The 25,225-nt window shown below is 42.9% G+C and overlaps 1 protein-coding gene across 1 annotated transcript in view; it reads left to right on the top strand.

Annotated features, from left to right (window-relative positions):
• The first annotated feature begins 16,759 nt into the window (after positions 1-16,759).
• LOC126298777 (protein obstructor-E-like) overlaps positions 16,760-25,225 on the top strand; it is an 80,761-nt gene continuing 72,295 nt past the window's right edge. Inside the window, exon 1 of the mRNA XM_049990232.1 lies at positions 16,760-16,860. Coding sequence (XP_049846189.1) covers positions 16,818-16,860 — 43 coding nt within the window. The 5' untranslated portion in view covers positions 16,760-16,817. The remainder of the gene's footprint in view (positions 16,861-25,225) is intronic.

Here is a 25,225-nt window from a genome sequence, read left to right as displayed (position 1 = left end):
CTCTTGGGAACATCACAACGACACATTAAATCAGTTTTTACAGATCATGAAAGAGCATGGGGTCACAGGAAATATAACAAAATCCAAATTTGGAAGGCGAGAGGTCAGATTTCTAGGACACATAATTTCCGAGAAAGGGGTAATGCCCGACCCAGAAAAACTAACGGCAATCAAAGAATTCTGTACTCCATATAATAAGAAAACTCTCATAGGATTTCTAGGTCTCACCGGATTCTATAAAAAAATTATTTGGATCGACTCTCCCGCAACACCACGCCTATGTGCATTGACTGGAAAAAACACGCCATGGATATGGGATCAACAAGCCAATAAAGAATTTTTAAAAGTGAAAAACGCACTAACAACAGCACCGATTTTAGCACATCCTGATCTAACACAAAATTTCTGTATGGCCACTGATAACGCGAAAACAGGTTTAGGAGTTGTGTTATTCCAAGAATACGAACAGGCAGGGCTAAGATCATATAGAACAATTGCCTTTGCCAGTCGGGTACTCACAAAAAGCGAGAAAAACTATTCAGTCACGGAGCTGGAAGCATTGGCCATTGTATGGGGCTTCCACCGTTTTCGATACTTCCTATTCGGAAGAAAAACAAAAGTATATACTGACCACAAAGCATTAGAATTTCTGTTATCCGCCAGACTGACTCATGGGAGGTTAGCCAGATGGATGTTAATACTACAAGAATTTGACTTCACTATTACACACATACTAGGACCAGCGGATGTATTAGCAGATGCTTTATCACGACGTCCACAGGGTGCATCCAATAACATAGGTTTGGAAGCAGCTGAAGACCAGTTTACAATGTACTTTTATGAAACAAGTACCTTTCGAAAACTACACTACGACAGCATTGAAAACCATAGGCAAAGAACAGGACAAGGATCCCGAAATTCTAGGAATCAAACACAAGTGGAGAAGTAAGGATTTTCCAGACATTCGACAGGACTATCTCGTAAAAAACAATGTTTTATTTTTTATACGAAATGTTGCAACGAATGAATGGTTAATTTATATCCCAGATGAACTAATTAATAAGTAGACATGGTATACACATTTAAGTAATGACCACTTTGGACCAAATAAATGCTTTTTAAAAATAAAACAAACAAGCCATTTTCCTAATATGGAAAGACGAATTCGAACAGTATTAGTCAAATGCAAAAAATGTATGAGAGCTAAACACGTCACTTTCCAAAACCAAACCACCTATGTTTCCAATAATCCCTAAAAGATTAAAACAAATAGCTGCAACAGATTTGATGGGGCCCCTCCCACGCACAAAAATGGATATAAACTCCTGGAAATGGAAAAAAGAACACATTGACACCGGTGTGTCAGACCCACCATACTTGCTCCGGACACTGCGAGAGGGCTGTACAAGCAATGATCACACGCACGGCACAGGGGACACACCAGGAACCGCGGTGTTGGCCGTCGAATGGCGCTAGCTGCGCAGCATTTGTGCACCGCCGCCGTCAGTGTCAGCCAGTTTGCCGTGGCATACGGAGCTCCATCGCAGTCTTTAACACTGGTAGCATGCCGCGACAGCGTGGACGTGAACCGTATGTGCAGTTGACGGACTTTGAGCGAGGGCGTATAGTGGGCATGCGGGAAGCCGGGTGGATGTACCGCCGAATTGCTCAACACGTGGGGCGTGGACGTGAACCGTATGTGCAGTTGACGGACTTTGAGCGAGGGCGTATAGTGGGCATGCGGGAGGCCGGGTGGATGTACCGCCGAATTGCTCAACACGTGGGGCGTGAGGTCTCCACAGTACATCGATGTTGTCGCCAGTGGTCGGCGGAAGGTGCACGTGCCCGTCGACCTGGGACCGGACCGCAGCGACGCACGGATGCACGCCAAGACCGTAGGATCCTACGCAGTGCCGTAGGGGACCGCACCGCCACTTCCCAGCAAATTAGGGACACTGTTGCTCCTGGGGTATCGGCGAGGACCATTCGCAACCGTCTCCATGAAGCTGGGCTACAGTCCCGCACACCGTTAGGCCGTCTTCCGCTCACGCCCCAACATCGTGCAGCCCGCCTCCAGTGGTGTCGCGACAGGCGTGCATGGAGGGACGAATGGAGACGTGTCGTCTTCAGCGATGAGAGTCGCTTCTGCCTTGGTGCCAATGATGGTCTATGCGTGTTTGGCGCCGTGCAGGTGAGCGCCACAATCAGGACTGCATACGACCGAGGCACACAGGGCCAACACCCGGCATCATGGTGTGGGGAGCGATCTCCTGCACTGGCCGTACACCTCTGGTGATCGTCGAGGGGACACTGAATAGTGCACGGTACATCCAAACCGTCATCGAACCCATCGTTCTACCATTTCTAGACCGGCAAGGGAACTTGCTGCTCCAACAGGACAATGCACGTCCGCATGTATCCCGTGCCACCCAACGTGCTCTAGAAGGTGTAAGTCAACTACCCTGGCCAGCAAGATCTCCGAATCTGTCCCCCATTGAGCATGTTTGGGACTGGATGAAGCGTCGTCTCACGCGGTCTGCACGTCCAGCACGAACGCTGGTCCAACTGAGGCGCCAGGTGGAAATGGCATGGCAAGCCGTTCCACAGGACTACATCCAGCATCTCTACGATCGTCTCCATGGGAGAATAGCAGCCTGCATTGCTGCGAAAGGTGGATATACACTGTACTAGTGCCGACATTGTGCATGCTCTGTTGCCTGTGTCTATGTGCCTGTGGTTCTGTCAGTGTGATCATGTGATGTATTTGACCCCAGGAATGTGTCAATAAAGTTTCCCCTTCCTGGGACAAGGAATTCACGGTGTTCTTATTTCAATTTTCAGGAGTGTATTTTCATATTTGTCGGTTTGAAACTTACTTCTAATATGTTACCTTGACACCATTAAAACGGGCAACAGATCTTACTATAAGTAAAGCATTTAGACAAGATTTTCTCAGACAAGTAGGTCGAGTGGAACGAATCATTTCTGATAATGGACCACAATACAAATCAGTGCAATGGCAGAACACGTTGAAACAACACAAAATAAAACCCATCTACATATCTAAGTACAAACCTAGCGTAAATCCAGCAGAACGATCTATGAAGGACATAGGCACTTTATGCCGATTATATGCAGGCAAAAGACACAACACTTGGGATATATTGAAAGGTCTCTGTTGGATTCCTTTCATGTTAATTTCTTAAATCTGTTGCCATTTACGGCATAAATTCCTCTTCTAAATTTACTGTGGTGTTTCTGACTATCTGGGAGGAGACTGAGCAGTGCAACGTGTTGCTTTTACACATAAACAAGAACGATCTATCACACTACTACACTTTAAAACACAGTTTATATGTAATTCATGTCACACAGACTCATACGGAACCTACATCCCCTTTCTTTTATATACTGTATATGATAAGATACTGTCATCCCCTTTCCTTTCTGTGTGAAAGAATGAATGAACAAATGTATTTCTAGTTGCGTGCTTGAGAACAATAGGACCAACGTCGGAACAGGTAGCTACGCTTTCTAGAAGCAAAGAGGTTTCTATTCTTAGTATGTTCCTGTCCGTCCCTTGTCATGTTGGTATAGGCAGCTGCCTCTCTGGTCACTTCCGTTTGTATTTGTGAAGCACGCTCGGTAGCGGGCCAGGTCAGTATGACCGCGGCGAGCGTCTGAAGTGGTAAGATCTCCGGCTAAGCGTGTGTCTGCTAAGTCCGCAGGACAATGGATTTCTTAAGTTCAGCCTAACTGAAAATTTAATCACCTTTATTTCAGGTTTAGCTCTAAAATATCTAATGTTATCGTAAATTGCAACGCAGTGTATTTCGAGTGTGAATTTCAGAACATTTTCCAGTAGTTGCTTTGTCACTACTTTGTGAGTAAAATGGAACAACGTGTTGATCAGTAACTCTAACTAAGATCATCAATCTTAATTGTGAATGTGCGTGAGATTATAACGTCTCGCCTTAACAATATTTTTCAACATAGAAACTTTTCTTTATGTTCAACCCACGTGGGGTGTACTTTGTGAGACCAGTACCACGTGCTTATACAATTGTTTGATCCATCAGGTTAATAGTAAGACGATAGTGACCAGTCTGAGGTTTTTCTTTTGTAAATTGCTTTTCGATCTAATTTATTTTAATTATCAAAAATATTGTGGAGTTGCACTCTTTGTGTAAACCAAGTTGAACACGTGAAGAATGTAGTGTTATCATTAAAGTAGCCCTCAGCTATTCTTTTCGGGAAGATTTCACAGAGAGTTAGTATGAATTTAGTATACCAGTGTGTGGTAATTACATGACGGACAGGATTGCGCTACGGACGTAACTTCTTTGGGTGAAAATTGAGTCGGTTGGTTGTGGTTAATTTCTTCTCGCATACATTTCAACGTTCTTCGTGTGTTAATTTATGAATGCAGTGTTGTATGCAGTCTCCCAATCTTGGCTCCATATTTGATGTTTTCCGTAAGATTACAAACTCACATTTTCACAATCCTAAATAGGGCACCAGCTTAGTTATGACTCAAGTTTAATATGCTGAAATTTCAATGATCAATGTTAAAATAAATTTCCAAATATAAACTGATTTATTTCTTTTTATTTAAATTCTCTTTTTTATATATATCACCGGTTTTCATATGACTATTAAAAGATTATAATTAATGTTAGTCTGGTTGGGAATTTGGTAAGCTAGACTAGATACCTGGTGAAACAGTCGCGCAGTAATGCAAGGTTAACTTCCTCAGATTGCTCACAGCTTTTATCCCACTTTTATGGTCATGAATAGCAACACCGCTTACACAACAAATTAATGCAACAATATTACAACATACCTTAAAGATGTTCAAGAAGTAATAAATGAAATGCCACATAGCACTACACTACTACCTCCAGTTACTGTACTTAAAAATATTGAAGCCCCAAACATAACCAGAGAAAATGTTATATTTCCTATTGTACCACGTAGACAGCACAAACAAGTCATAGCAACAGCACTCTCCAACATCAGAAAGGCAGCCATTAAAAGAAAAGAAAGAGGAGATAGAACAGCAATTAAAAGAACATTCTCAGTAGGCCAGAAAGTATTTGTAAAAAAAACACCATCTCTCCAGCAAACAGAAACACAAAATACATAAGTTTTACGCTGTGTACAAAGGACCTGTCATCATTAGCCGAATTGCTCATGATAATGCTGTGGGAGTAATGAACCCAAAAACAGGCAAAACCTTAGGACTTCACCATGTGAGCCATATCAAAAAGTTTGAAGATTAATTTTATTACTGGTAAATAATCAGCACAATATTTCAAGATTATGTTGCAGATAAGATCGTCAGGAGGAAGAAGAATGAAGAGAGAGGAAGGTGGGAAAAAGAAAGTAGTTTAAATAACACCAATAGTATCATAGATTCAGGTGAAGGGATAAAGCGTAGATAGTCTAACAGCATGAAATACTAAAATGCTATACACCACGATGCTACACAAAAATAAAAAACGAATTTGAGGATTCTTGAGTAGAGGTTAAGACTCCAAATATCTTAGAATTGTAACATGGAAAGGGTGCCGAAATTTGTAAAGCTTTTTAAGAAGGCCAAAACAATGTACGTACTAGACATATGTTAGATGATTATAAGTAAAACTTTTTGTAAGAACCATTGTAAAAACTCCAACAAAGACCAGATGCAACGACCCACAAGTTGCAACGCGAGAAGTATCAAGAAAGAAAAAGGACGTAATTATCAAGATACGAGGACAGTGAGACCAACAAAGGGCGCTTGTAAATCTGTTACTGAAGGGACACGTGCACGGACAGACAAACAGGCACCCGACTTTCGCCGCTCGTAAACCCCGGGGCGCCCCCACTCAGCGGAGCGAGCAAAAAACGGCCCGACGAGAAGACCGCTTGGGCAAGCCACCGCTGGCAAAAAATTTGTGTAAAGTCACACTACTGCTATTAAACAGCACGCTGATGCACGAAACTGAAGAAGAACTTCCACAAATTAAAAATGACACGCCCAAACAATTTATCAAACTATTACTAGGAGGAGAACTTCAAAGCGACTAGTTATCGATAAATACTTCCATATCCTGCCCAGAGAAGAACCAAGAAGCAGGTAAGAATCAGAGAAAAAGCAGGAAGAACAGAAGTTGAAGATTCGCAAAATTTGAGACTAAGAAAGAAGATGGGTGAAGAATAGACGACATACCTTCCCAAATCCCTATCCTATTGTAAACTAGTCGTCTGCGAAATATTACAACGAAAAACGACCGCTTTCAGCGACACATAACGATGACTTTCACGCATACAAAGCCAGTAAACCACGAGATTCTGCACTCACAGCTCCATTCCATTGTGGGACCGCCACAACAGCAACACACTTGCAAAGCCAACAAGGTACGACGAACGAAGCTGTACATCATATACTTGCTCACATCCATCTCGCTCAAGTCCATCACATTCGAGTAAAAAACATTCGCCAACCTCATGCTTAAACATTCATAGGATTGTGTGAACGTGTGAAATCAAATTACGTGATGTAGGAATTGTGCAAAAGATATGTGTGAAAAACTAAATAAGTTAAGCACACCAGACAGCTAAAAAACTAAAAAATAACAGTCATTGACTATGGACTTAAGCAAAAAATAGACTATTGATTAAAATAACTCATTAGTTCTGAAATGGACAGTATATAAAGAAACAATATGCCACTTATTTTCTCCTCATAAAAAATAAAAGAATAACTATATTTCACTTATTTTCTCCTTATAAAAACAAAGAATAAAAAATTATCTTGTTGGATGTTTTCCCTTTTTCTAAACATTTGTACCATTTATTAGGATAATATCTCAATACTTGTGTATGTATATTTCTTTGTCAAAGCAATTCTTGGAAATAATTCTTATTTGTTAGTCTAACAATGCTGAAAAGAGTGTCTAGAAACAAAAACATTTTACTTGTACATGATATTTAGAAAATGTGTTAGGAATAGATTTTACTTAATTACTACATTTATAAAAACAATATTTCTAAGAAAATCGATGTGAATTTCTCCTCACTTTCGACAACAAACATCTTAAAAAATAAACTTCACACTTAAATAAAGAAAGAAAATAATTAAAAATTAATAATAGCATAAAAATATTCTTCTCTTGTCATTTTTAATTATAATGTGGAAGAATATAAAAATATAAATTAGTAATACAAACTAGCATAGAACAGAATAACGTGTATGAACAGTAGGCAACAAAATTTAGACACCGGAATAATTTTTGACTGACTTAGACAACGATTCAATCATTGCCTAACTTCAGTGCAAAAATTAAGTACGAAGGGTGGTGATATGTAAGGTGTCAGGCAAATCCAACACCTGCCATGAAAACCCTGACATGACAAGCAAATCCAGTAGTACGCCACATAGCTCCGAATAAATCGTGACATTAAATTAACCAAAGTAATACGAGTAATGAGTGAGCAAATGGAATACCACAGACTAACACAAGAATGCCTAAATGCATGTCATACCTCCCCACCGTGAGACAGACGCAGTTCCGAGGGGAGAAACGAGAACAGAAGCCGAGAGCAGAACCGTGTTAAGCTAGAAGGCCCTACGATAAGGGACGGACTGGACACCCACGTCGCCAGCCTACCGCTAAGACCACACCACCCGCACGTTTTAGCGTGAGACTTTTTCGCGTCTCTTCTGTTACGTCAAGGACACCCCCCCCCCCTCCCCCAGCCCATGTTAAAAGCTAGAGCCCTCCAGAAAAACAGTATAGATCTTACGATAACACAAAAAGGGCCACACCAACCGCAAGGTTTAGCGTGAGACTTTTTCACATCTCTGTTACGTTAGGACCACCCACCAGCCCATGTTAAAAGATAGAGCCCTCCAGAAGAACAGTATAGATCTTACGATAACGCTAAAAGGACCACACCAGCTGCAAGTTTTAGCGTGAGACTTTTTCGCGTCTCTGTCACGTTGCAAACTTTAAAAACATTGCCCCACCACGAAAAGTATAACGTTTCTCATTGTATAGACAGAATTTTTGTAGGCGGAGCTTAAGGTTAACATTGAGACCCTGATTGGTCAGATGAAAACACAGCCAGATAGCTTTTTAAACCAACTTCGGTAAATTGTAGTAAGGAGAAGTTAGGTAGAGGGTTGCTTCGGAGACGGCGAAGTGAGCGGAGCTGTGCTGCTCGCCGCCGCCCTGACGCTGCCTAAACACCGACAAGGTAATGAACGCACGCGATGCCGCATTTTTGAGCGCATAAGCCTTCACTCAGAACTGCAGAAGTCTCATCTGTTACACCTCCGTTTTGCGTAATACTAGTGTCGATCGTAAATTAAAGCTCATGGTGTTCACATTTACCACTTGAAGTAAAAATCTGAAACGCAATGATTTCTCTGTTATATAATTATTGAGAAGCCACATCATCCACTGTAATTTACGACAAGTTAGATAAGTAATTAGAGATAATTGAGGGTCACTGTAGACCATTTTGATAGTTTTCTCTCTTGTGTAACTTAATTTAAACCTAGATTATAGATGTGATCTGGCATAGTTCATCCTTCGATCCATTTTAGAACTTGGAAACCCATACAGGGAGTATTCGTTCACAATTTTGTTGAACGCAGTTGGTTTTTACCAACCTGTATTAAAACACTTCCTTTTATCAATAGTGCAATTTATAAACAATGTTTTGTGAGTAGAATAAAATTTCCAATGGTAAACTTAACTGCTTTTTTGACGTTATTTTACCAGGTAACTAAAAACAGAAAAGCCTTGAACCGCTTCCACTAAATTTAGTTAGTATTAAGATTCTTTTACAGGGTGTGTAGTGGAGCTGACGCTGAAATTATTAAGTATTTGGTTATATCATCGCTAGTCTCACTGAACTCTTCTGAATTCTACATGTCATGTGTGTTCTGGCGTCTCCTTACCAGCAACAGGTCCCAGGTTCAAACTAGTCAATTCCCTAAAAAACACGCTCAGAGCGTCATTGCGCGAAAGTGGCAGGGAGACACGATATAGAGCAAACAGACACCACCATGAATGTTTAGAAGGCAACTAGTAGCAAAATAATATACAAATCAGAAAGTAAAAACATAGCACCAAGGGATGTCTTAAAACAGGAAACGGAAAGAGATAAGCAGAAACATAGACTTAAGGGATGCGAATATAGTAATAAATTATGCACACCAGCTAACAGACATAGTTAATGAGTATTTTCAAGAATCTCAGATAAACTGCAACAAAAATTCCAAAAAACAGACATAATACCCATAATAATTATAGTGCATAAGTACAATGTTGTTGTTACCCTCCGTAGTGCATGAAGTCAGTGAAATTGCACAAAAACTAAAATATAAGAAGTTAGTATGCCTAGACGAAGTAAGAGTCTGGGCTCTGAAACGATGCATACAGAGCATACAAGCTCCTTTCGCAACGTAATAAATGAGTCATTCGCACCAGTGAACTCTCTAGCGTACAAGAGTTGTAATTCTGCGGAAGGAAGGTAATTCAGGGAACATAGAAACCTGCAGGCATGTTTCCGTACTGGCATTATTCCCAAATATATTGGAGTCGAGCCACTTCTGAAAGACATTGGTTAGATAAATAAAACCTTTCAACTGCGTTGTACTATTGGTTCAGAAGTGGTAAAAATATAGAGTCAGACGGAGTATCTATAAAAGTGGTACTTGATGATATTGGCAAGAATGTATGCGTCAGAAACCTATTCTTAGATCTGTCCAAGGCTCCTCATACTGCTGAGCAAAAGATTCCACTAAATACACTATAATAGTTAGGAAGGAGAGGCGTAGCTAACGAATAGCTCCGATAATATCTATGAGATAGGTTAAAAAGACTAGAGATACAGAAAAACCTAAAACAAAGCTAAACATTTAACGAAAACGTACCACAATCAAAATATGTAAATATCCTCAGGGTCGCATATTAGGACCAATCTCTTTACTGATGACAGCAACATTATATTCACTAAAAACAAAAGAACTGCTTGTAGAGAAAGCAAGTGAGTCCATCAAGGACGTATATAATTGTTCAATATGCAATTAAGTTAGAGTGAACACAGAGAAAACAAATTTCATGAATTTCAGTTTGATGAAGGAAAAATGACAGTTGAACATGACTGGTAGCTCAACACACAGCGTAAAAAATTCTAAAAATGAATATTGATTCTCAGTTGAAGTATTGTGAGCACACAAAGAAGTCTGAAAACATATTGTCATTAGCACGTTATACCCTTAGAGTCTTGTCATCAGCGTGTAGCAGGCGATGCCTTTAGCTAATATTATCCATATGCACACTCAATTCCTAGATAAGGAATTCTATTTTAGGAAACAATGAATAAAATATGAACACAGTTTCCAAACCAAATAATCAGAAACAGTAAATGGCCTTATTGCAAACATCAATTCCAAACACTGGCGATTTCAACTAGATTTACCAATCAGCTATGGACATCAAAAATAACTTTCATAACTGCTACAAAAACCGCTCTGTCCATGAAGTGGGAACAACATAAAGACTGAACTTACATTTACCAAGAAAGAATAAATATAAAACTCAGAACAGAATTTTCTATTAAGGATAAAACTGTACAACACATTGGCTAAGGGGATTAAAAAATTACTAAAACAGACTTACTTAAAAATGCAGGGAACAAACTACTTGTAGCACAATGCAGTCTGTTGAGTGAAGGACTGCTTAGATAATAAAGACTAGGAGTTTGGCAAGAAATGAAACACAGCTATTTAATAATAAATGACTCTGTTATTTTACAAGACACTTTCGCACTATACTGTTTTTTTCATCTGAAAAACCTTACATCAGATCTCTGCAATATATAATACTAATATCACATCTTCTTTGTGAGCTCAGTACCTCACTCAGTATGGAAGGATGCTGACTTAATTTCTCAGGGCAGCATGTCCGAAAGAACAGATACCATCTTCATACAGTTAAGGCTAACCGGCCATTGACCTTCTTCTTCTGTGCAGATGCGCACATATTGCCCGAACTCTTACGGTGCTCGGTCACATTGTCTGCCGTGAGTAATGAGTGTAATGGACAGGGGCACTACGAATGTAGTGTGTGGACATTAAGTTGGCATTGGGAATGTGGGTCTCACGGGGAGCGTGCAAGGGATAAGTCCCTACAGTGTGACTATCCTCTGTACCCTCGGTGGCTGTGAAGGATAGAGTGTCTGCCATGTAAGCAGCAGATCCCGGGATCGAGTCCCGGTCGGGGCACACATTTTCAACTCTCACCTTTGATGTACACTCCTGGAAATGGAAAAAAGAACACATTGACAACGGTGTGTCAGACCCACCATACTTGCTCCGGACACTGCGAGAGGGCTGTACAAGCAATGATCACACGCACGGCACAGCGGACACACCAGGAACCGCGGTATTGGCCGTCGAATGGCGCTAGCTGCGCAGCATTTGTGCACCGCCGCCGTCAGTGTCAGCCAGTTTGCCGTGGCATACGGAGCTCCATCGCAGTCTTTAACACTGGTAGCATGCCGCGATAGCGTGGACGTGAACCGTATGTGCAGCTGACGGACTTTGAGCGAGGGCGTATAGTGGGCATGCGGGAGGCCGGGTGGACGTACCGCCGAATTGCTCAACACGTGGGGCGTGAGGTCTCCACAGTACATCGATGATGTCGCCAGTGGTCGGCGGAAGGTGCACGTGCCCGTCGACCTGCGACCGGACCGCAGCGACGCACGGATGCACGCCAAGACCGTATGATCCTACGCAGTGCCGTAGGGGACCACACCGCCACTTCCCAGCAAATTAGGGACACTGTTGCTCCTGGGGTATCGGCGAGGACCATTCGCAACCGTCTCCATGAAGCTGGGCTACGGTCCCACACACCGTTAGGCCGTCTTCCGCTCACGCCCCAACATCGTGCAGCCCGCCTCCAGTGGTGTCGCGACAGGCGTGAATGGAGGGACGAATGGAGACGTGTCGTCTTCAGCGATGAGAGTCGCTTCTGCCTTGGTGCCAATGATGGTCGTATGCGTGTTTGGCGCCGTGCAGGTGAGCGCCACAATCAGGACTGCATACGACCGAGGCACACAGGGCCAACACCCGACATCATGGTGTGGGGAGCGATCTCCTACACTGGCCGTACACCTCTGGTGATCGTCGAGGGGACACTGAATAGTGCACGGTACATCCAAACCGTCATCGAACCCATTGTTCTACCATTCGTAGACCGGCAAGGGAACCTGCTGTTCCAACAGGACAATGCACGTCCGCATGTATCCCGTGCCACCCAACATGCTTTAGAAGATGTAAGTCAACTACCCTGGCCAGCAAGATCTCCGGATCTGTCCCCCATTGAGCATGTTTGGGACTGGATGAAGCGTCGTCTCACGCGGTCTGCACGTCCAGCACGAACGCTGGTCCAACTGAGGCGCCAGGTGGAAATGGCATGGCAAGCCGTTCCACAGGACTACATCCAGCATCTCTACGATCGTCTCCATGGGAGAATAGCAGCCTGCATTGCTGCGAAAGGTGGATATACACTGTACTAATGCCGACATTGTGCATGCTCTGTTGCGTGTGTCTATGTGCCTGTAGTTCTGTCAGTGTGATCATGTGATGTATCTGACCCCAGGAATGTGTCAATAAAGTTTCCCCTTCCTGGGACAATGAATTCACGGTGTTCTTATTTTAATTTCCAGGAGTGTATATCAACGCCTGTCGGCAGCGTAGGGTCTTGATTCAATTATAATTTCATTAATTAAAATTGTAGCACTAGCTTCGTGTTAAATGATGAAGTTCCTTCGTTGTAGTAAAGAAAACAGCAACTTCCATTTGGGACAATCCGAATGAGGTTATGTTGTTTTCAACAGACTGTCCTTGATTTCAGGTGGATTTAAGTTCTCTTAGTTTTCTTCCGTTTCAAGAAAATGCCGGGAAGGCTCAAAATATAAAATGCGTACGCCTGGAAATCGACGACCATTTCAGCTATAACTTAGCGAAAGCCGCACCTCCATATATTTTTTCCTTCCGGATACATTTGGGATGCCCTGTATTAGCTTTCACCCTGTGAACTGAGCTGGTCGCTGAAACGGGAGATTTCTTATTTAATTCAGTTTGTCGTTTTATTTTAATTTGTTTCATTTATTTGTGAAAAGTACTCTAATTTTCTAAATTAGTTTATATGAACCCACAAGAATTGCAAAAGGGAAATATAATGGATAAGTGATGACCGAAAATGAAAATACGGAGAGTTCGACCTTCTGTCTGTCCCAGGATTTTCTCTCTGTCACTTACGGCTTCTTTTCACCTTTGGCAATGTTTCTTATGTGGGGACTTCGGAAAGTAAGTTACACATATCGTCTCACGCTAAGACCACTGGCAAAAAGAGCGAGGCTTTGTCAGAAGAGACAACATGTTGTGGGTTTCCTACAGAGACAGTATTGTTGCGTAACACTTACCAGGTGCACCATAGCATGCGATCGAAATGATGCAGCAACAGGAAACATACTCCTAAGTTGAGGCGCGTGGGACAGTACGATTCACGTGGGCGAAATGCCTCAATTGTCCACAGTTTTACCGTGAAATTCTGTTGACTACATAGACCAAATGTAGTGTAGCGACTACCCGTAGTGAATGGTGCCAAAAATTTCCGACCGCTGATTACAAGAGACTTGATGAACACTCTGAATTGATTGAAGTCATGATAGCGATATGCACATGATGACGGCAGTATATCGTACATAAGCTATAAAATGGCAGTGCATCGGCGGAGCTCTCATTTGTACTCAGGCGATTCACGTGAAAAGATTTCCGATGTGATTACGGCCGCACGACAAGCATTAACAGACTTTGAATGCGGAATGGTAGTTGGAGTTACATGCATGGGACATGCCATTTCGGAAATCGTTAGGGAATTCAGTACTGCACGATCCACCAGTGTCAAGAGTGCGCCGAGAATACCAAATTTCAAGAATTACCTCTCACCACGGACAAATCTGCGACCGACGGCCTTCACTTAACGACTACGAGTCGCAGCGTAGAGTTGTCAGCGTTAACAGACAAGCGAACTGCGTGAAATAACCGCAGAAATCAATGTGGGATGTACAACGAAAGGATCCATTAGGACAGAGCGGTGAAATGTGGCGTTAATGGGCTATGGCAGCAGACGACCGACACGAGTGACTCTGCTAAAAGCACATCTCCTGCAGCGCCTCTCCTGGGCTCGTGGTCATATCGGCTGGACCCTACACGACTGGGAAATCGTGGCCTGGTCAGATGAGTACCGATTTCAGTTGGTAAGAACTAATGGTATGGTTCGAGTGTGGCGCAGACTCCACGAAGCCATAGACCCAAGTTGTCAACAAGGAACTGTGAAAGCTGGTAATGGTTCCAAAATGGTGTGGGCTGTGTTTACATGAAATGAACTGCGTCCTCTGGTGCAATTGAACCGATCCCTGACTATCTGCAGCCACTCATGGACGTAACGTTCCCGAACAGAGATGGAATTTTTATGGATGACAAAGCGTTTTGTCATTGGGCCAGAATTAATCGCGATTGGTTTTGCAGAATATTCTGGACAGTTCGAGTCAATTGTTTGGCCACCCATTGAACATTTATGGGACGTACTCGAGAGGTCAGTTCGTGCACAAAATCCTGCAGTGGCTGCACTTTCGCAATTATGGATGGCTATAGAGGCAGCATCGCTCAATATATCAGCAAGGAACTTCCTACGACTTGATGAGTCCATTCAACTACGACAGGTCACAGGAGGTATCCCATGACTTTTTGTCAGTTCAGTGTATGTTGAAAAATAGTGGCATGTATCTGTGTCATTATCAAGTGTGGCGCAGCTTTCAATAAAAGTTACTTAGCCTACCAGGATAACGTTAAATTATTTTTGAAGTCTCCTAGCATATGCTAGTAATGCCAAGTTCCAAAATGGTTCGGATTCCACGTGAAAACTCTGTGTTCCGTGTAAGTGGCTAAGAAAACTGCCTAGCAAAGCACTATTGTGTTCAAACCAACCTTTCGAGTTGGGGTACACTACTGGCCATTAAAATTGCTGTACCATGGAGATGACTTGCTACAGACGCGAAATTTAACCGACAGGAAGAAGATGTTGTGATATGCAAATGATTAGCTTTTCAAAGCATTCACACAAGGTTGGCGCCGGTGGCGACACCTACAACGTGCTGACATAATGAAAGTTTCCAACCGATTTCTCATACACAAACAGCAGTTGACCGGCATGGCCTGGTGAAAAGTTGTTGTGATGCCTCGTGTATGGAGGAGAAATGCGTACCATCACGTTTCCGACTTTGATAAAGGTCGGATCGTAGCCTATCGAGATTGCGGTTTACCTTATCGCGACATTGCTGCTCGCGTTGGTCGAGATCCTATGACTGTTAGCAGAATATGGAATCGGTGGGTTCAGGAGGGTAACACGGAACGCCGTGCTGGATCCCAACGGCCTCGTATCACTAGCAGTCGAAATTACAGGCATCTTATCCGCAAGGCTGTAACGGATCGTGCAGCCATGTCTCGATCCCTGACTCAACAGATGGGGACGTTTGCAAGACAACAACCATCTGCACGAACAGTTCGACTATCAACTCGGAGACCATGGCTGCGGTTACCCTTCACGCTGCGTCACAGACAGGAGCGCCTGCGATGGTGTACTCAACGACGAACCTGGGTGCACGAATGGCAAAACGTCATTTTTTCGGATGAATCCTGGTTCTGTTTGCAGCATCATGATGGTCGCATCCGTGTTTGGCGACATCGCGGTGAACGCACATTGGAAGCGTGTATTCGTCATCGCCATACTGGCGAATCACCCGGCGTGATGGTACGGGTCGCTATTGGTTACACGTCTCGGCCACCTCTTGTTCGCACTGACGGCACTTTGAACAGTGGACGTTAGATTTCAGATGTGTTACGACCCGTCGCTCTACCCTTCATTCGATTCGATCCCTGCGAAACCCTACATTTCAGCAGGATAATGGACGACCGCATGTTGCAGGTCCTGTACGGGCCTTTCTCGATACAGAAAACGTTCGAGTGCTTCCCTGGCCAGCACATTCTCCATATCTCTCACCAATTGAAAACGTCTGGTCAATGGTGGCCAAGCTACTGGCTCGTCAGAATACGCCGTTCACTACTCTTGAACTTACATGGGCAGCTGTACCTGTACACGCCATCCAAGCTCTGTTTGACTCAACGCCCAGTCGTATCAAGGCCTTTATTACGGGCAGAGGTGGTTGTTCTTGGTACTGATTTCTCAGGATCTATGCACCCAAATTGCGTGAAAATGTAATCACATGTCAGTTCTAGTGTAATATATTTGTCTAATGAATACCCGTTTATCATCTGCATTTCTTCTTGGTGTAGCAATTGTAATGGCCAGTAGTGTAGATTTAGTGTTATTAGAACTTCGCTACAAATAGTTCCTTGTTTCATTTGTGTGCAGGTAGTACGTAACTGAGCACTTAGCGTACTACAAACTATTTTTCTTGACTATAGTGAGGAAGAGCAGCAGCTGCGGACAATAACGTGAGTGCAACCATTTATTTTGGCATGTGTGTGTGTGTGTGTGTGTGTGTGTGTGTGTGTGTGTGTGTGCAGACGTAAGGACATGGAGGGGCATCAATTTGTGAGTGTGTGGAGGGGAGAGGGTCGGCGAGGTGAGAGGTTGGCCGGCGCTGCGTCATGTTTGCAGGTGCGCAGCAGGGGGCCGCCGTGTTAAGTAAGCGCAGCCGACCATCCGCGGCACACACGGACACCAGCCATGCTGCACGCCGCGCTCATCTGCCTCGCCTTCTGCGCCCAAGGTACTGTCTCACTGCTCTTTCTCTCTTCTCGTGTTGCTGCCCTCAGTAAAAAGCATATTATTTGAACATACTCTGAACTCCGCGGGCTGACTCAGGGTGTGTGGCAGAGAGTACTTGGTGTAACGCTGTCACTTCCTACTTTTCCTATACCAGATGCGAGTGGTTCGTGGAAGGCACGATTGTTGATAAGACTCTCAGTAGTATGACGGTCGTGCACTTTTGCCGAGATATACGGAGGAGGGACCACTACATCGGTTAACTCTTCTCTCACTCGTTCGACCTATACTTGAGTATTGGTCATCAGTGTGGGATCCGTACCAGGTCGGGATGACAGCCGGCCGGAGAGGCCGTGCGATTCTAGGCGCTACAGTCTGGAACCGAGCGACCGCTACGGTCGCAAGTTCGAATCCTGCCTCAGGCACGGATGTGTGTGATATCCTTAGGTTAATTAGGTTTAATTAGTTCTAAGTTCTAGGCGACTGATGACCTCAGAAGTTAAGTCGCATAGAGCTCAGAGCCATTTGAACCACTTTCTGGTTGACAGAGAAGAGTGGCGCTTTTCGTCACAGGGTTATTTGGTAATCGTGATAGCGTTACGGAGATGTTTAGCAAACTCAAGTGGCAGACTCTGAAAGAGAGGCGCTCTGCATCGCGGGTTAGCTTGCTGTCCAGGTTTCGGGAGGGCGCGTTTCTGGATGAGGTATCGAATATATTGCTTCCCCCTACTTAAACCTCCTGAGGAGATCACGAATGTAAAATTAGAGAGATTCGAGCGCGCACGGAGGCTTTCCGACAGTCGTTCTACCCGCGAACCATACGCGACTGGAACAGGAGAGGTAGGTAATGACAGCGGCACGTAAAGTGCCCTCCGCCACACACCGTTGGGTGGTTTGCCGAGTATAAATGTAGATGTAGAATTTTAGCAGTGTACCGCTCAGAGATGTACAACGCCACTCTAGCGTCTGCTATTGGAGCTATATGGGCACACTGGTGACGCTTTCGCTGTTTCCAAACGAACCAGTAACAAAAAGCGATGCACTTCTTTAGTTTTTTCTATTTATTCTATTTATATAATCCGGTAACAGTCCCAGGCTGACAGCAATAGTTAAGTATCGGTGGAACGAGGGATTTCTAAGCTGCCTTTCTACCAATGATTCTCATTCTGGCCTTTGCCTTCCCTACAATTACCTTTATCTGATCGTTCCGTGCATGTTCCCACATCTTAATGGGTGTGGCCGCTTGTAGCGACTGTTCAGTAATGGTAGAATCATACGATAACGAGTCTTTCAGCCTATTTATGCTCAGTACGTTACATTTTAAGCTAAGGGTTAACAGCCAATCTCTGCACCAAATGCAAGTCCTCTGCAATTCGTAAAATTTTCTGGATTTGCGACTTTCCTATATACAACAGTATTATTCGGCCACAGCTTTTAGACGTTACCACTACATCATTTGTACATATTGTGACAATATTGGTCTTATAACACTTCCTCGAGGTACGCACGAAGATTTCTCTCCGTTACGAATGACATGCTGAGCTCTATTTCGTAGGAACTCTTCAATCTAATAATAATGTTTGCCTGGTATTCTGTACACTCATATTTGGTCCATTAAACGAAAGTGCGGAAGCGTATCGGACGGCTTGCAGAAGTCCAGGAACACGGCATTATGCTTCTTTCGCCGCCGTTGCTGCTGCTGTATGTTTTCCCACCTTACGCAGAGTTTCCGTTTTTGAGAAATTTCTGCCATTTAACCAGCGCTATGGTGTGACCCTTTGTCATTTTTTCTACCTCCAAACCCCTCAAACACAATCGTTCCACTTCTTCCTGGGCCGTACCGAGTGGGTGGTGAGATCGGCCTTGGCCCAGAGCACAGACAGGAGCCAAGTGCTAACTAATGCTAGTTGAGAAAGTAGCTGCACGGGAGTTCCAGGCGAAAGAGCTGACAAAAATCTTTGACACGGTACCCATTTGATATTCTGAATTTATTTTTTGTTAAAGTATGTGTTATAAGTTCTTTGTCCAAACATCTAAATAGCTTTGCGGATATTTACGACAATGCCAATGAATATAGCATCTTGTGTAAGTAGTTTCAATATCTTAAAGTGATTAAAAACCACTTAAGATCGAGCGTGGATGAAATTTTCTTATCTTGTCCACTGGATATGGCAAAGCATTAAAAACCTGTATTCAAAGACAAACAATTAGTTTACTTTGCTAAAATCAAGTGCATGGGGAGTAAAATTATAATTAAAATACAATTTCTGGAAAGAGATATTTTCCTCTAAGGCTCATATCAAGCTATTGATATTTTTTCATCCAAATGTTTTTCATCCAAAAGTGAGTTCAACGTTTTGAATTTTTAATCATGTAAACATTAGAAAATATCCTCAGTACATATACAACAATTTTCAGTTCCTACGTCGTCAGCAATCGATTACAGATCCCTTTTTCTTTTACGCACTAGACGTAGTGTAAAGCGAATAAAATCTGTTCTTTTTTTTTATCACACATAACATAAAATTCAGTACTCATAGCTGTCATGAAGAATTATACATATATCTTGTACTTTATTTACTGCAGTGATACAATTAATTGGCTCTGCACAATACTCTTCATTAATATAGTCCATTTCTCGATAGGTCGGTGGTTAAGTGCCACTATTACGAATAGAAAGGTCTGGGGCTGATTCCCGGTCAGTCACGTAATTTTCATCTGCTACTGAACATTTCTTTCACCTTTGTCATTGTTTGTTATCGTGGAAACTTCCAAGTAGCACCGTTGCTCTAAGTCCACGTTGATCTGCAGGTTCCCCTGTAACTGGATAAGTAAATCCAAAGGTCGAAAGAACGCAACGGCATACCGTCACCAACAGAGCCAGGCCAGGAAAGCACTGTGATGTTAAAACTGATCCTAGAGTTGACTATACTTTTACTTTAATCGTAATATTTTACAATAATACATAATTTTTATAAAACGTAATTACAAAACAGTGAAATTTGCTGAATCCTTGCAGCAAAAAAAACAATGAGGTACTTTTATAGGAGAGGGGAGAAATTATCGAGGTGATGACAAATTAACAAATACGTAGCGCGTAAGCCGTGGGGCCGCTGGCACACTATGTGTTCAAAAGTATCCGGTACCTAGCTGAAAATGACTTACAAGTTCGTGGTGCCCTCCATCGGTAAAGCTGGAATTCAGTACGGTGTTGGCCCACCCTTAGCCTTGATGACAGCTTCCTCTCTCGCAGGCATACATTCAATCAGGTGCTGGAAAGTTTCTTGGGGAATGGTAGCCCATCATTCACGGAGTGCTGCACTGAGGAGAGGTATCGATGTCGGTAGGTGAGGCCTGGCACGAAGTCGGCGTTCCAAAACGTCTCAAAGGTGTTTTACAGGATTCAGGTCAGGACCCTGTGCAGGCCAGTCCATTACAGTGATGTTGTTGTCGTGTAACCACTCCAGCACAGGCCGTGCATTATGAACAGGTGCCCGGTCGTGTTGAAAGATGCAGTCGCCATCCCCGAATTGTCCTTCAACAGTGGGAAGCAAGACGGTGTTTAAAACATCAATGTAGGTCTGTGCTGTGATAGTTCCACGCAAAACAACAAGGGTTGCAAGACTCCTCCATGAAAAACACCACCACACCGTAACACCACCGCCTCCGAATTTTGCTGTGGGCACTACAAACGATACAGAGTGACACAAGTGACACCCAGTCACCTGACCACGTTCTAAGTCCGTCAGTTCCGCGGAGCGTCCCACTCTGCTCTCTCACGATTTCTAATGACTGCTGAGGTCGATGATATGCAGCACCTGGCAGTAGGTGGCAGCACACTGCACCTAATGCGAAAAACGTATGTCTTTCGGAGTGTCCGGATACTTTTGATCGCTTAGTGTAGTTGCGCTATGGCCGCAAGGTCACTATGGGTCTCTTCTCATGACCTGTTTATGCTACTGGAGCTTCTCTACTAGACTTTTTGAACATTTCAGTAACTTTTAATCACCCTCATACTTTCTCATTTCGAATTCTGCCGATCCTTGTAACTCCGGACAGCCATTTCGGAATAATCCCTTCGCCTCTCGCATTAGTTTTTCTCTTCACTACCTTCAGCAGTAATCGTCTCCGCGTGAGTGATACTAGATTCGTTCTGCGTTGATGTATACAGATGTGGCAGGAGGAATAGTAAATTTTTTAGGAGGTAACAGTGTACACTAATTCCAATGAAATATTCCGTATAACATCTGCCCAATTTTTTATGGTTCTAGAGATACAGCTGTAGTCAAAGAAATTAAGTTCAAAATTGATTTTCATAAATTCCATCTCCGAACCTCTGACTTCAGTGTACTTTCTTGTCGCTTTGGCAACTGCACATGGTGCTCTTCTGAAAGAAGGAAGGAAATGAAGTAAAATGATCATATGGCATTATTGGCCAGGAGTTCCCTCACTCGGGTTTGTTCGGCCGCCTGGTGCAAGTCATTTTATTTGACACCACCTCGGCGACGTACGCTTCGATGATGATGAAACGATCAACAACAATATAACACCCAGTCTCCGAGCGGCTGAAACCTCCGATCCGGCCGGGAATCGAACCTGGACCCCTGCCTGGTAGTCAGACGCGATGACTGCACAGCTGCGGAGACGGAAGGAAGGAAGGAACGAGCGAACAAACGAAGGTTCCTATTTAACGAAATCCTTAGATACGAAGACAAGCTCGTATTAGAGAAGGGTGGGAAAGGAAATCGGCAGCACCGTTTCAGAGGAATCATCCCGGCATTTTCCTGGAGTGATTAAGGGAAATCGCGGAAAGAATAAGGCCAGGCAGGGACTTCAATCGTGGTCCTCCCGATTATGCTCTTTTGGAGTAGTCTTGGCGCTCTTTGATGTCGACAGGTTATTCATAAACCGGACGATCAATTCGTCTCTTGTGTTTACTTTTTCTTTCTAGACATTCCCTTTCAACAATGCCTGCAGGTAAAGTCTAAATAAGTAAAGTCTGCGGATATTAGTGTCCAAGAAATGTGGCCATTTCTGTCGATCTATCTTACTGGGAATGTTACGTTTAATTGATGTACGAGCTGGCGGCTAGAATGTGCGAGGACCTCGTCATTCCAGAAGAAAATACCCGTTCATGTAACCAAAGTACCATCTTACAGTAATTCTGGAAGGTAACTTTCAAGAAATTCTAAAAATAACGAGGCCTTCTAAGACAAGGTGGTAACACAACAGGCTCAATTAACTGGTTGTATATAATACCCCGCAACACACCCCCGGGCAGCTGCATGTGCGAGCATACCGCTTACGGGATTCGGGAAGACGCGCCGGCCCCGGGTCGAATCCGCCCGGTGTATTAACTTCGAGGGCTGGTGTCCCTTCCAGAGTTGATGTTGATGTGTTTTTTAGGAGATTTCCCACATCCGACTATAAGAATACTGGGTTGATGCCCACTTCCAGTCCCAGTTAAAGGATTCGCAAACGTTTACATGGACAACACTAGAGCAGGCAGTTGCGGTACGCAAATTCCGTCTCAGAAGGGGGAGAGGATATGTGTGGCGACAGTAAGAGCATCCAGCCACCCGTTTATTATTAACAATGCCAACTGCGATAATTAATCTGCCGACGCGCGTAGCTGCGGGTAAAAGAAAAGAAAAAAGAAGAGGAATAAGATCACACAACACATTTACATTTGAAAATGTATCTCCACAAAGGCATTTCTGTTGGATCAACGATGTGTTTACAAGTATTATTGATACCGTTGCAAGTGAATGTGGTTTCACCAATAAACAGTATTAATGGGATCAGCAGATACAGTTATCGTTTCTTGGTTAGCCAGGTCCCCGAACCTCACCCCTTCAGATTTTTGCATGTGGGAATGGCTGAACGGTGAAGTCTACATAGACAAAGTAAACACAAGAGACGAATTGATCGTTCGTATTATGAATAGTGCTGCCGTAATACAAAGAAAACCTCAAGATGATCTCAGGAGAACTGCGCGTTTTGTTGCCAATAATGTTCGAAAGTTATTTGAAGACAGGGGGGGGGGGGGGGGAGGAATTGATCAAAATGAACATTGAACTTAATCAGTTTCCTTTGCTTAACGCCCTATGTGAGTGTTACAGTCAAACAGCTGTGTCAATGTAGTCAGTAAAAATTGGACACACGTCAAATGGAATTTTTTGTTCGAATTAGACTGTACTGCTACCTTGTAATATATTTACGGCTCCTCCTGGAACACCTTCTACTGCGAGTCTCTTTCTGTACGGTTAGATACTTCACATTTTTGGCATATTGAAATGATCCTTTGCTAGAAAGGATTGATATACGGTATACATATACTGCTTGAATAAACGTGTATGTAGACTGTCTTCTACGAAGAAACCCAACGTCGTAAAAAAAGAGAGAAGAACAGTTGTGCGATGCGTGGTATGTGGCGCAACATCCAGCAGCATGTGACCTCGGATACAACTAACTTGGGCGGTCATATGCTCTGTGTGGGAGAGTGTTTGCTACCTGGATGTAGAAAGCTAGTTGTCATCAAGGCCACATACTTAACTAGTCGTTAGAAGCCAAGTAGAAGACATCGGTTGAGCAAATAAATACACTGCCTGGACCAGACCTGTGTTGTATGAACATGTACCGGAAAACTAATAATTTTACACATATTACATCAAGGCAAACGTTTAGAACCTATTGAAATATTCCTGTGCTAATGATACCGGGGAACATGCTACAATATGAAACTTGATAGCGGATGAAATCGTGTTCCAGTATGAACTCAAAGAGAGACTTTCTTCTTACGCAGACACGCCTCTCGACCCGACTGGAAATTTCATTTCTGCTACACTCTCTAAAATTACAAACTTCACACAACCTCTAGTCCCAAGAGGTTCTGAGATGGCTCAGTCGGTTGTGCGGTGCTGCGGAAAGCAAAATTCCGCGTTGGTCTCACGGTCCGGTAGACAGCTGTAATCTACAGGTGAGTAGAAGCCGTTTACGTAGTACATCACAGTTACTCTTTGGAAAGTATTGCTCGACTCAAAACCTTAAAGAACAAAATACATCAGGTGATTTTTTGTGATTTCTCCAGATCATCTGACTGAATGGATAATAATACTCTTACAAACAACTGGTTTCAATCGTACTTTGTAAAAAGAATGTTAAAGTGATTCTAAATAATTCAAACAATGGTGAAGTGAAAAAAATACTTTAGTGACTGTGAGAAAACAAATCGCAAATAGAGTCCGACAGTTCTCAAGTTTAGATACACTTCTTTTCCTCATATAGATGAATAACATTCAATTTTTGGTCGGAGACGACAAAGTTCATCATTACCTCTGTCTGAGAGACAACAATATAGATACTTGTTAGTAATATTTTCCAAAACACCTATTTATTTCTGAATTAAACACAGAATATTCATTTCGCGGACAGAAATGGCTGGTTCAAATGGTTCAAATGGCTCTGAGCACTATGGGATTTAACTGCTGAGGTCATCAGTCCCCTAGAACTTAGAACTAATTAAATCTAACTAACCTGAAGACATGACACACATCCATGCCCAAGGCAGGATTCGAACCTGCGACCGTAGCGGTGGCCAGAAATGGAATAACGTCAACAATTGGTCAGTGAATTGAATTCTTCCCATATTTTTGGTGTACATATTGATGGGAACGTGAACTGGAGGAACAATGTCAACCGGCTTCTCCAACAACATTCAACAAATTTTCGTCTTTACACTATTGCTTCATCTCTTACAAATAAAACATTAATTGCACAAATCGAACATTGAGATAATATGTAGTGTTCACCAAGGCGTCTTTTAAGCATTCCATCCGCACTTGCACAGTATTTAGAATCCATCGTAATTTTCAAATTACAGTAATGTCGACAGCTACAACAGCAGAAGAAAATATAACTCATCGTTAAAGCTGCCAGTGGTTCAGAAAGGTATTAAACAAAAAACCACAAAAATCTTCGATAATATGCGCAATTCAATAAAACTCCTACCAGATAGCAAGGTAAATTTAATTCTAAACTGAAATCGTTTTCTTTAATGCCTCTTTCTATTACATAAACATGTTTATAATGAAAATAGTAGCATATATAATCCAAACGACTATGACGTTTACATTTGTTGTTAAATTCAAGTATTTTTCACTAGTATCAAGAGTAATTTCAATAGAAATACGTGCAGCTCTCTTATATTTAAGCCACTATGTACTCTTCATAACCTTCTGTAAATGAGCAGCATGTATTCATACTGAGAAACGAATCGTGTATTCTTAGCCTGTAAACGGACTGCTTTTACATCATATTGACAAGAATTATGCCAGTGATTTATGGAACACGGAATTAACTATTTAAAT

This window comes from Schistocerca gregaria, chromosome X (assembly GCF_023897955.1).
Source record: "Schistocerca gregaria isolate iqSchGreg1 chromosome X, iqSchGreg1.2, whole genome shotgun sequence".
NCBI classification, from domain to species: domain Eukaryota; kingdom Metazoa; phylum Arthropoda; class Insecta; order Orthoptera; family Acrididae; genus Schistocerca; species Schistocerca gregaria.
The sequence above is the reverse complement of the archived record's forward strand: the minus strand, read 5'-3'. Positions and strand labels throughout refer to the sequence as shown.